The sequence below is a fragment of the Hypomesus nipponensis genome, chromosome 19 (genome assembly GCF_054491055.1).
Source record: "Hypomesus nipponensis isolate SF chromosome 19, ASM5449105v1, whole genome shotgun sequence".
NCBI classification, from domain to species: Eukaryota; Metazoa; Chordata; class Actinopteri; order Osmeriformes; family Osmeridae; genus Hypomesus; species Hypomesus nipponensis.
In genome coordinates this window covers 13,491,703-13,505,307 of record NC_140379.1, presented here as the reverse complement: position 1 = coordinate 13,505,307, position 13,605 = coordinate 13,491,703, and the positions used below count along the sequence as shown (strand labels likewise).

Sequence of the window (13,605 nt, the reverse complement as noted above, 5' to 3'; positions counted from 1 at the left end):
AGTGACCAATAATCCAGACAAGGAAAGAGGAAACATGCTTATTTACCAGTTTAGGGTACCAACAAATAATAGTTTCAGATATGTTAAACCATGGTGGGTATCATATGGACTCATCATCAATGGGGCTCCTTCATCCATGCAGTTTGTTACTGTTTAGTAATTCACTGCTATGAGGATTAACAGGCCCTGCTATGGTAGGACTATCAAGTCCTTTCCCTTCCCTGGCCTGGGTTCTCAGACACACAGTGGCACGACAGACAGAGTTGCTGTTTGACATAACTGTGATGTTGAGAGGACATTAGAGGCATGGTAGAGGGTAGCAGAACATGTTGGAGCCCCCAGGCAGCTCTACTACAGAGTGTGTGTGAGTTTGTGTGTGTGCGTGTGTCTAGTATAAAAGACCACTCAGTACACAAGATGCTGTTACATCACCACTTCCTCTGTGGCCCTCAAAGACATCCTCAGTGTTGCGACACGACAACACGCAGACAGAAACTCCCTAGCAACACAGCATACATGACTAGACTCACATACACTGTGTCTCATCGCTAGCCCTTTCTCTCCCTCTCTCTCTTCTTTCCATTTGTTCCTTTCTTAACTTTTCAGTGGTTATGGCCACCCTGACTTGTCTTTCAGTCTCTACATCTTCTGTACACTATTTTCTCTCTTCCTGCAGTTTCTCCAGCCCTCTAGTCTCTCCATTCTCCTTTCCTCCAGTCTCTCTAGCCTCTTCTCCAGTCAGTTGTTCCAGTCTCTCCACTGATGGAGAGGAAGCCCAATCAGCTCTGTCCTACATCCAGAGAGCCATATCAGGCCCTGGCCTGCAGAGGGAATGAAAGGCTTACAGCTCTCACTCTTTTGTTGCCTTTGTTCCAGGGAGGAAGAGAGAGAATGGAGGCATCCCAGGGAGAGGATGGGTGGAGGGAGAGAAGGAGGGAGTGATGGAGGGAGGGAGGGAGGGAGGGAGGGAGTGATGAAGGAATGGAGGGAATTGAGGGATTAGCCCAGTTTCTGTTCCATAATTCACCCAGTAAAGGAGACAAGTAACACCCAAACAATGCTGCCTAATTTCACAGCTCTTGTCATACATAATGAACTTCTAGCAGGGACTGGGGGGTTGTTATATAGTGTAGATACATCTCTACCAGCACCAGACTACCTCAGACCAGGGTTACCTACTAGACAGTTGTCAGCCGGTGAAAATAAATACCAATATCTCAGAATGTACATTCTTGATGCTCCTTTCCTCTGTTTCCCTAGTCTGCGTTGACTCAAGTGACGGTTTGAGCAGTTTGTTAGAGTCCAGACAGGAACAGGTTTCAAAATGTCCTCTCCTCAACCTTGACCTTGTTCATCTTAGACATCTCACTCGGATAACCGAGGACTGCTCTCACTGCCTCTCTCACACCCTCAGTCTCCCTCTGTCCTTCTTTCCTTTCATCCCTCTGCTTCTCATTTCTCTCCCTCCTTCTCTATTGCTGGGTTTCTCCCTCAATCCCGTCCCAAATCTAGTCCACCCCCCCCTCCCCCCAGCAAACATACTGTGTAAACAGAAACAAACACTTCACCATATTGCTTTTCCCCACTTTTATCTTAGATGGGGACACCTCCTCCTCCTCTCTTCCACCTCCTCTTACCCCTCCTCCCTCCACAAAACTGGTGAAAATGATGGATGGGGGGATGAATAAAGACCAATAATGTATCTCATCCTCTCGTTCTCTCTCCTCAGTCTATCTTTCCCACCTCTCAATATCATCAATTACCTTAGAACCTTGAGTCATGCATAGATGAATAATGGAAATCACTTGACATGAGAGACACTCTCTCTCTCTCTCTCTCTCTCTCTCTCTCTCTCTATCCACTTTGTTACAGCATTCTTATTGGACAGAACAGCTTCAAACTAGCTGTCAATCATTCAGTGACAGTGAGCTATGCAGATTTGAAAAAAGTTATGTTATAAGTATATATTAGAACCTTTAGGTTATTACTTTAGTGTATACCTGTCTCAAACTAACCTGTCAGGCATATATGTGGGTTGTAAAGAGCAGTCTAGAAGGTCAAGTCAACAGCATGTTGACAAACCAGTGCAATCTCTCCAGGAGGAAAACAACCGTGCCAACTCTGTCATGTGGTGTTTATTCAGTAGCCTGGTTTTGCAACATCTGAGTGTGTCAATATCGATTCACCCCAGTCTACCCCACTTCTTCCCCTCCTCCTTCATCTTCTCTGCTCTCTCCCCCTTTCTATCTGTCCACAATGACTCATCATCAGCTGACTGGATTGAATGGGTTTGACAGCTCAGACAAAGATGCCAATAAGAGTGGAACCCCTGGCCTCTTCCCTCGCTCCTTCCTTCCCTCCCTCCATCCCTCCCTCCCCTCATTCATCCCCTCTATCTAACTATCTTTCCCTCCTTTCGTCCATGTCCTCCCTCCATCCCTCCATCCCTCCATCCCTCCATCCCTCCATCCCTCCATCCCTCCATCCCTCCATCCCTCCATCCCTCCATCCCTCCGTCTCTCCTCTCAACACCCTGTGGAAATCCCTCGTTAGTCTAACAAGGCTAACAAGGGATGAGGGGCACCAGCTGGATTAGAAGCTCACAGTCCCGCACACCGTCCTGGCATGACTGGACACCAGAGACCAAGGGGGGGGGGGGGGTGGCCTGGGGGGAAGAGGGGGAGTGGGAGGGGGCTTGGAGTCCCCGGTGCTGCGTGGACACAGCAGTCACGAGGAGGACGGCCCCGCCGGTCCACCCCTGCTCTCTGCCCAGGCAGCGATGACACGTGCACACCGTGACACGCACACCAAGGTCTGAGTGGACCAACCCTGCTGTGTCACTGCTGTTCTCTGCACCCTGAGACCAAGAGCATGCATGCATACTATACGACCCCGGTGTGTGTGTCTAACAAAGACTGGAATGCACACCTTGGAGAGAAGTGTCGTCAGGGCCTAAGAATGTAAACACCAATGATCTATGACTGCTCCATCTGGCAAACAGACAGACAGACAGACAGGCAGGCAGAAAGTGTGTATATGTGAATATGAACAGTGTATTTAATTGACTGTGAATTTGACCCCTTGTGTTTCCAATCTACCAACTTCCGAATTTGAACACACAACAAACATGTAACCCCACAAAGGGTTCAAGACATGCCCTAAAGGGGTACATACAACCCCCTATTTATCTCTCTCTCTCACATACACGCACACACGCACACACACACACACACACACACACACACAATAAGGTGTGTGTATTGTACTGTATGTCATTAGCACATTCTCCCTGTAGATCATAGTGGAGGAGGGATGCACATGTCTTATGAAATAGGATGTGCAGACAAAGGACTATCCCCTCCCACACACACACACACACACACACACACACACACACACAGCAGGGGGAGGAGGTGAGACATGGGAGGGAGTGGTAGGGGGTTGGTGGGGGTCTCCTTTAGTGTCCTTGTGGCTGTAACATTGAGTCAAATCAACAACACAGACATCTAAGAGGGAAACCACCGATACAGGAGGAGATATGTCTGATGCAAACAGTACACTCACATCACTGCACAACATTGTCTGTGTATGTGTGTTTATATGTGTGGGTTTCAATGGGGGCAGTTATTGGGGCAGCTATTGTGTTGGGTATTGTTTATCTATACTGCTGTGTGTCTGCATAAAAGACCGCACTGACACACACAGTGATCCTATACTGAAGAGAAGGAGAGAGAGAAAAAGACAGACAAAAACAGAGAGACAGAAAGAGAGAGAGAAGAAGACACGAAGAGACTGGTGACTGTGTTTGCCCTGGGGGCGAGTGAGCCCTCAACAACAAAGGATTAGAGGAGAGGAAGAAAGACAGGAAGAGGGGGATGAGTAAAAAGGAAGAGTGCTTACCTATAAACACCCCACAGCTCCATAGAGTAGACTTGACACATAATCACAGTCTTGGGGGGTTTATTTCATTTAACCTCTGTCTACACTACACAAAACAGCGTCTCATCCGTGTCAATGGAGCTGTTGTCTCCAGGTGTATAACTGCAGTGGATGGGAGTAGAGAACGTGTTCCAGTGTCATATATTCATGCCAACATGTGAGGCTGGACATAGCACAGCAGGGAGCAGGCCTGGATTCCCAACAGGGCTGTGGCAGGCCAGATCTGGAGAAGACTGCTTTGGCAACAGAAGCAGGTGTGGTGTTACACATCATGTTCCATGCTGCAGTCACTGTTATGACCTGTATCTCTGTGAGCCGCAACACAGACTAGGAGATAAGACACAACAGGAGAAATAAGCCTTTAATAATGTATGAGATGTGTGCGTGTCTGGAGTGTGTGTGTTTGTCTGTGTGTGTGTGTGTGGTGTAGAGGAAGGGAGTAAGAAACAGAAGAATCAAAATGGAGTGTGTGGTGAAAGTGTAGGAGGCTTAAATTGGGGAGGTTCAAAAATACTTTGAATTATGTATTTTGGTAGTGTCCATGACTGTGTTATGTGTGTGTGTGTGTGTGTGTGTGTGTGTGTGTGTGTGTGTGTGTGTGTGTGTGTGTGTGTGTGTGTGTGTGTCACAAGGCACCATGGCAGCCCTGTCAGAACAATTCCATGGTCAAAGCTCACTTTCTTCAAACAAAGACTATACCTCTGAGAGAGCCTGGTAATATAAATATTGCTGAAACATTAGCCTACATATTGAATGTTAACCTCAAGGCCATGTCAGGCCATCACTGTAAATACAAATGTGTTCTTAATGATCTTTGCCTGGGTAAATAAATGTTAAATTAAAAATAAATAAATAAAAGGGAAACACAGAATAATCTGGCCAGAAATAGAAAATACAGTACCATGTTACCATATACCAATTTTCAAAAACAATATAAAAACATAACTGATATGAAGGCTGAAGTGCAAACAGATTTTTAAGGCAGACAGAGAAGGAAAAAAGAGAAATAGACAGCCGGAATTGGACGTGCATTGCTGTGTTTGACCGACGGCTGTCCAAGTTCTCATGCTCCCAGCCTATCTTCACACATCACCGTGACAGAAAATCAATGACGCTGGGGGGTTTTGTACAGTCGACTGCCGATGACATCCGCTACTGTAGCTTCATTATACTGGCTACATAACAGGATGATTACGCACAGTTGCAAAATGTTGTCTGAAATCATAGTCTGAAATTCAGTCTTAGTGTAACACTTCCCCGTGGACTACATGTTTTCTCCCAGTTCCCCCAGTCTATTTTGGACATTGATCAGAAATCAGAGATATCCTACTGTAGCTTAACAGACACCCTCTGCTCGTGGGTTCATAAATGGGTACACACATGACGCTCAAGAGAGCAGCACCGCTTACATACGCACACACACACGCACACACGCAGCCAGCTACGTTGGAGCACTCAAACACAAAAACATTTTAAAACCTAGTGGTTAAAACATTTCAAAACAATTTCCGCTATAACTGTTGATGGATAACCTTCATGCAACTGGTCTGCTGTGATGGACCGCCGCATAACGGCAACAGAATAACGACAGCGTGTCCTCTAGGGAGAGAGCATATATGCGAGCGAACCGTCCATCCGTGACAATTAGGACACGCTACATCTGCTGCAAGCAATTATTATTCATCTACCACCTACCTTCATGTCATTGACGATCGCCTGGAAGAGGCCACCCAACGCCCCGCACTCCCTGTCCACCGTCTCCATATTTGCAGAATCCACGGTTCCAAATATTCAGTGCCTCACACTAGAAAGAAAAAAAACGCTAAATATATTTCCAAAGCAGGAAAGGATTGTGTGGCTCTCTCCTACTTCTCCCAACGTGAAAGTCAGGACGCGGAGTGTACGAGAGAAAATGCACAGAAATACGGTTCAATGACTTCTGTCGTCGCAGTGTCGGTTTGCTCCCGGTGTCCGTCGTGCACCCAAAGAGAAATGTTGAGAGAAGAGAGCCGTGTTTCGCTCTCCCTTCCCAGCTCCGCGTCTAGAGACCGACACGGGGTGTGATGAGTGCAGATGGAACTGCGATGGACACGCTCATCTTCGGACAGTACAGAAAAATCAGTTTGGGGGGATAATGAAAGGCAGTAGGAACACCGGAGCGATGTGTCAGAATGTGAGACGAAGGCTGGTGGGCACCGGGGGAGCGCGAGGCGGCCCGTGATTGGAGCAGAGGTAGCAGGCTCGAGCTGCGGAGCGAACAGCCAGAAATTCGATCCATGAGAATCAGAAGGGGGCAGGACAGCTTTCTTGTCACATGGAGATAGTGTAGCAATGGAAGGGGGAGGACACACACGCACACACACGCACACCCGACATTTCAATAGGAGATGGGGGGAAACGTCAAACAGATTTAGCGACCTCGGAACAATGGTATGGGGACGCATTCAGAATGCGCCTGTGCGTCCGCGGAATGGCTAGTTGTTGTGAGAACAGAACAGAATAGAATACGACTTTAGTGTTGGTCAACTTGTAAGAATTACAGTCACAGTTACACGTGACCGCTGGTCTTGTTTGTGTAGGCTGATACAAATGCAAACTAATACTACCCTATGTTAGAATGCGTGATTAATGAACTCTTCATTGGGCAATTGTCCAGGCAGAGGCCCTACACTCAATAGAACCCGTATTGTATGTCCTCCTTATGTTAACTATATTAATCTAATAATGTCATATAGGGAGGATGGAAGAATTCGGCATTGGCGGAAATCCTTGGGCAAAATAGGACCCCCCCCCCCCCCCCCAATATACATTACAACGTAAGTATGTTAGTAAGACCAACCTGGGTCTCTCCTGAATTTATACAAACATCGAGAACAAGATGGAGTCCTTATTGTGCAAAAGAAAAATAAACAGACTCAGTGAACAGAGTCAGATCAACGCCTAAAACAAGACCTCTCTGCTCAACATTCCTAAACTCACTGAATGGTTAGAGGTCGAAGAAAAAAAATCTGTGGAACATGTCCAATATTTTTAGTAAATAGCTAAACAGTTATTTTTTGTAAACTGTGTGTTGTTATTGTGTGTGTCACTGTTGCACCAGTCGCTGTATGTGGGGGAAAACACAGTTCTACCAACTTATGGTCTAATGACAAAGCAAGGTCCTCCTGAACTCAGACTGGACATCACTAAGCTCAGGTTTGGTTTCAGACTACCTGTGTTGCATGTCCCTAGTGCCTGATTGTGTGCGTGTGTGTGTGTGTGTATGCCACTTTGTGTTCCCTTGAGCAGAAGATGACAGGCACCTAGGGACATTACGCAATCTGCTCAGGGACAGGATGCACAGCCCCAGACACAACTGTCACTAGCCTAATAGAGACTTCAATAGAGACACCCCTGTGTGTGTGTGTGTCTGTGTGTGTGTGTGTGTGTGTGAGAGAGAGAGAGAGAGAGAGAGAGGGAGGGAGGGAGAGAGAGAGAGAGAGAGAGAGAGAGAGAGAGAGATAGATAGATAGATAGATAGATAGATAGATAGATAGATAGATAGATAGATAGATAGATAGATAGATAGATAGATAGATAGATAGATAGATAGATAGATAGAGAAAGAAAGAAAAGAGGGTAAAGAGACAGAGAGAATGATGTCTTCCTCACAACCTTGCTTTTAACAGGAAGGATGTTGAGGGTCAGTAGCCAACACTCTTTATTCTGAACTGCTCCAGACTTTGTGTCTGCTTTCTCTCCACCAGATCCCACGGAGCAGGAGAACATCTGCATGGAACTGCATTCAGAACAAACCGACTCCATCACACTGAAGACACTCAGAAAGAAAAACTGGACACTCTGCCATAGTACACATTTGTTCCCCTTACAAACACATACTTAGTGAACTGAGTCAGATCAATGCATAAAACAAGACCCCTCTGCTCAACATTCCTAAACTCATAACACATACAAGAGACCACATTTAATGGTTAGAGGGTAAAGACAAAAAAAAAAAATAAATGTTGAACATGTCCAACATTTCAAGCAAATTGTTGAACTGTGAGGTGCCAAAATCAACCCTGAAGTCTTCATCCCGAGGTCCCTGACCCCAGTCTGGTCAGACTTCAGCGGTCAGACCGCTAGTTCACATGAAGGTCGATGTTGGGCCAAGGAGACCAGCTCTGTCTGGGTAATGTGATAGGACAGAAGTGTGATCACACCACAGGGGTTTGAACCCAGGTGTTCTGCAGGTCAGACGCAATCTCCTGCTGCTGGGGAAAACTGCTGTGGTATTTGGGTGATATTTGGGTTAACACGCAGACCCAAGGGTGTGAGCGAGAGAGAGAGAGAGAGAGAGAGAGAGAGAGAGAGAATTGTGAGTGAGTGACTGAGAAAAGCGGCAGGAGCAGAAGGGGAGAGGTGTGTGTGAGGTGTGTGTGGGGGGGGGGGGCAGAAAAAGAAGAGGGATACATGTTTTTGTAAGATAGAAATAATAAAGTGGTTATGGAGAGAGAGGAAGAGAATGGGGGTGTATGAGAGAGAGAGAGAGAGAGAGAGAGAGAGAGAGAGAGAGAGAGTGAAAAGGAAAAAGAGAGAAAGAGAAAGGTGGGATTAGTGACTCATCCTGACCCAAATTTAGGGCAAGATGGTCCAACAGTCACTTATTTGCCTACTGCTACAATTTGAACACATACTGATGTTGTATCCGACAGTAAGAATACTCCCACAGGTACACCAACTCAACTGAACATAGCCCTCTGTCCAGCACAAAACTGTTTACTGAGTAACTATAACAGTGATGCTGCAATCGCTTATAGACCACCAATCCCCCTTCCCCGCCCCATGCTGTAACCAACCAGCAGCCTAAGTCCCTTTATAACTACGGATGCTTGTAACATGTCACAGTCAGCCAGGATAATCTCTTTGATCTCTGTCTCTGACCCAAACCCTGACCCTAACTGTGACCCTGTGTTGCTGACCCCAGGCATCCCTGAATGGCACAGACCACACATCTGTGGTTCTGGGAAAGGGTCAAAGGTCAGAGAGTTATGAAATCCAAAGGCCAGACACTTTCTGTGAGGAGGTGGAGGTGGAGGGGGTGCACGTCAGAGAGCATTTGTGACTGACCGATGGCCTGTTGAATCACAGCATTCACTGTTCCTCAGTAATGCATCCACCCAAGAAGTTAAAGCCTAGACATCTTGTTTTGTTCTGTTGGCCTGGGCACATTTAGAGTGCGGGGAAGGAAGTAGGGATGAACAGAGAAACACAATGAGACTAGGAACGGTGGAAGGCAGAGAAGCAAGGAGGAGATGAGGGAGTGAGGTGAGGAAGAATAGTTATTTGAGGAAGAGAGGACGTTAAGATTCAGTCACAGAAAGACACAAGAAGAAGATTGAGGAGAGGATGAAAACGGCAGAATGAAACAGGTGTTGAGGAGGAAAGAGGAAGGGCAGAATGTCAAGGACTCCTTGGTAGAGTAACGGGGAAACAGAGACACAAACTGGAGCAGAGAGATCCAAGGTAAAGAGGAGGGAGAGAAGGATGAACAGACTTCCTCCTTCCAGGGGGTGACAGACACACCACCTGCTCCAGAACAAGAGGCAGAGTCACCTTCAAACTGCAACTCCCATGAGGCAGCAGTACTGCTACTCTCCCTCCTTATATACTCTGTCTATCTCTCTCTCTCTATGTCTCTCTCTCCTTTCTGACTTTCTGTTTCTGTCATTTTCCCAGACCAGCACTTTGCCCGGCTTTTTGCCTCGGCCAAACCCTTCCTCTTGCCTTTATCCTTGTTTCTCCACCTATACCTCTACCCTGACCTTACACCTGACCCTACATCTGCTTCTACCCCTGACCCAACCATTGACTCTAACCCTGCCACTGCCCAATACTATAAAATTGGGCAGGAACCCCTCTTTTCCTCTTCCCATCTCCCCCTCCCTCTACCCCCTTCCTCCGCCCCCCCCCCCCCTTTTTCTACAGTATCACTCCATGTTGCTGTAGAATGTAGGTCTCAGCTTGCCTACAGCCATCAGCAACAATCAGTTCTGCCCCAGTTACTGACACATCACAGAGATGACACACACACACAGACACACACACAATCCGCCAATACAGTCATGCATACGAACACAGTCACTCCTCGTGCATTCGCATGAATGCATGGTGTGTAGCGTGTGCAGCCAGTCAAACACATGACACAGCTCTCTCCTCTGCACACTGGGTATACCACTATAGACAGGAAACAGTCAACGAAAACAATGTTATTCACACTGTTGCAGAGGGAGAGAACACTCTCAGTCAGAAGCATCCAACTCTTGAACTGGAAGACATGTCACACTATCTTTGTTCATACAACCCCTGGTCCAAACCCCACCACAGCATATGTAGTGGAGGTGGTTTGGATACTGAGGAAGACCTTCTGTCTCTCCCACCAACCTGACTTGCTGGTTACTCCAAAACATGAGTGACTTCAACTGTGACAGTGACACCAAAGCCATACTAGTGTCACGTAATTCACATTCCGCCTGAGGCTTTCTGATTATTAGAGAGAACTTGCCATTCCCTGGATGCTGATTGGTCAGTGTTTAAGAGGGCATGCTTGGGTCAGGTACATCAAGAAGTCATGAGGACATGGTGCTGGCAAGCTGTTCTCTCCCTGTGCCCTCCAGCCAGCACACCTCCATCTTCCCCCAGTCAGAAAACTGACTCAAGTCACTTCCAGATCACTGCTGATGGTACAGGCTGAAAGGTCACCCAGTGTGGTCACATGTTAGAACTTTGAGTGTCCACAAAGACACACACACACACATACAGACAGACACACACACACACACTTGAAGAGAGAAAGAGACAGTGGTTGGGGAGAACAGAGAATGGGGCTGTGCTTCAAATGGAATCATTCTTTGAGAATCTCCCTCTAGGTGTATTTATAAAACACAATAGTTTTGGCTCTTTTTGTGTAGTAATCCAGAGGACACTGGATTCCTTTCCAAAAATGTTGGGAAGAACATTTGTTCCTCACAAACAATTGTCTAAGGAATCCTAACAAATGTGACAGTCCTGGCCTGTAGTCTGAGGACAGGTGGAGATGGATTGGCAGAGAGAAAGAATGATGGAGGGAGGAAGTAGAAGGAGAGGGGTATGGAGAGAAGAGCAATGTAGGAGCTGACTAGAGGAGCTGGGCTCATTAATCTTTCACTTTCATTTGATTTGAATTATTAAAGAGTCTCCAGTTTTCTGTGAATGCATGTGGTGAAAAAGGAGCACCTCCACCACACAGACATCCAACCCCCACCACCACCCCCTCTCTGCCCCAGCCTCGGTTCTGCCTGTACCCAAAGCTCCAGTCTCAATCCCAGATCCAGGCCCAATCTCCAGTGGTCTGATTGCTGGTGCCCCCGCCGCCCAACATGCACACCCCAAACCCACCCCCCTCGCTCCCCACTCCGTGGACCCCTGCTGTACCCTCAGTGCCCCACAACTCCCCCTGCAACCCCTGTTAAATCACCCCACCCCCAAAAAGCCCTTCAAGTCCTGATGGAAGTCTCCGGGGATGAGACCTGATGTTACGCTGCCTGCCAACCCTCATACACACGCAGACACACACGCACACACCTCTCAAGGGAGCTGATTAGGAAGCTAAGAGGTGTCAAAGCAGAGACAACCCCCATAGACTCCACCGCTACCTCAACATCAGGACACAGTTCATATTCACGCATTTATTCTGTTTGTTGAATTATCCATAATTGTTTAACACTTCTTCATCATCAGACAATATAAATGTAATAAAAATGTTAGATTTACATGAGAATGTAACAAAAAAAAAATTACAGTTAGAATAGCAGGAAGTGGTATTTAATGAAAGCTTAATACGTGACCAATGTGATGTGTTGATCAGACAGACGCTAATTTCTCTCAGCACCTTTTCTGTCCTCTTCCCCACCTGCTCCCTATTGTGGGCTGATTGTGCATCTTAAATGTCTCCTCTGTTTCCCCCCCAGAGATTTTTTATAAACTTCTTGTTCTGCACTCTGCACTTGGGTCCTCCTTTTGGCTATACGTGACAGATACCCTCTTCAACATGTTTGTACCAACCCTCCAGTTTAATGAGGTTTAATGGTTTTCCCATTTGTGTCATATTGATTCAACATAACCTAGCATTCACACTAACACTAACACCAACATACAAGTAGACACTGAAATGCTGAACAGAAATGTGGTTTTGAAACGTTTTCCAGATGAGAGAATTCTGAAATAGTCACATGAAACAGATTCTTGAACTGCTCAGCTACTGCATGTGATGTAGAAAGGGAAGAAAGTTGTTTACTGCTGTCTTTCAATGTTTTGGCATGAATAGCATAAGCACCTTGTTGTGACATCTGGAGTCTGGCCTGGATCAGTCTGAGAGGCTGGGGATGGCAGAGAGACAGCGGATCTGATGAAAAGGTTCTGGGAAAACACATGAGAGAGAAAGAGAGAGGGAAGGAGGGAGAGATACTCCTCGAATGGAGAGAATAATAAATGGCGAGGGACAGAGGATAAGTGAAAAGAGACAGAGATAAAGATTGAGACGGAGAGAACCGGAGAGATGGAGGGAGAGAGGAAGAGACGGGCCGTGAGAGACACAGAGAGGAAAAGAGCGTGAGGGCATCAGGGAACACCTCTGGAGTGGCAGAGAGGTCTGACAGCAGAGAACAACAGACTGCAGAGTGAAGGAGACACTCCAGCCTCCTCTTCAGACCCACAGACAGGCTCTCCAGGAGGACAGAACACAGCTACTGTACAAAAGAGTTTCCTCCCTCTGCATTTTGTCTCTTCAAATTCTGTCCCGTTCTCTCTCCAACCCTCGCTCTTTCACTAACTCAGCTTCTCCCTCTTTATATTTCTCTCTCCGACTGTCTTTGCCTCATTGAATTTCTGCGTCCTCTATGTTTCTCTAAATCTCTTTACATGGGCTACTTTTAGATGAATAATAACAAAGTAACAAAAGTAGTCCTTTTAAATAGCCACTGGCCAAGCTGGAGCAGGGTTCATAACTCACAATCCAAAAGAGCAAATGAGGAGATACATAGATAGAATTCAAAAAAAATTGCATTTATTATGCATTACCTTGAATAAGAAATATTCTCAAAGCCTTTTCACTGTAGTAAACACCTTATATTGATAATAAGAATAGTGTCTTTCAGTTTGTCACAGTGATTCTTGATGGTTTGCGGCAGTTTGTGGTTGTTTGTGTTTGTGATTGTGGTCAAAAAGCTGTTCCACTTCCTCATCTAACTAGAATTCTCTTGTCCAGAAGCCGCAGCTTTCCACTAATTAAATTGACCAATCAAAGGTCCCATTGCATCCATCTACCCAAAAGGGGAGTCCTTCAGATTCATACTTCCTCAAACTATAATAGCAAACCATAATTCCATGTTTCAGTGTACATATTTCCATTGCTCTCTACACATTTTCCTTTTTCCTGGACAAATACATTTAAAGTTGTGGCTCCATCACTCTTCCAAGGTATGTCTGTCTGTACCCCCATCTCTCTCTCCTCTCTCTCTCAGTCCATCCTGGTGGTAATGAGCCAGGTTTCATGGCCTGTGACCTTGTCATTTGTTCACTGAGCTAAGAAATGAGATGCACATACACACATACAACACATCCTTGGTATGCCCTCAGTATCAACTGCGT

The 13,605-nt window shown here is 46.4% G+C and overlaps 1 protein-coding gene and 1 long non-coding RNA gene across 5 annotated transcripts in view; one reads left to right on the top strand and one right to left on the bottom strand.

Annotated features, from left to right (window-relative positions):
* Nucleotides 1-6,170, bottom strand: part of mtss2b (MTSS I-BAR domain containing 2b) — a 40,929-nt gene extending 34,759 nt beyond the window's left edge. For all 4 annotated transcript variants that reach the window (XM_084682020.1, XM_084682022.1, XM_084682021.1 and 1 more), the window contains exon 1: nt 5,635-6,170. In XM_084682020.1, the coding sequence (XP_084538146.1) occupies nt 5,635-5,703 (69 nt within the window). In that variant the 5' untranslated portion in view covers nt 5,704-6,170. The remainder of the gene's footprint in view (nt 1-5,634) is intronic.
* Nucleotides 6,171-7,053: 883 nt separating this feature from the next.
* LOC146247152 (uncharacterized) lies at nt 7,054-7,957 on the top strand. The gene is made up of 2 exons (XR_014732203.1): nt 7,054-7,134; nt 7,686-7,957. It is a non-coding gene; the product is annotated as an uncharacterized LOC146247152 (long non-coding RNA).
* The last annotated feature ends 5,648 nt before the right edge of the window (nt 7,958-13,605 follow it).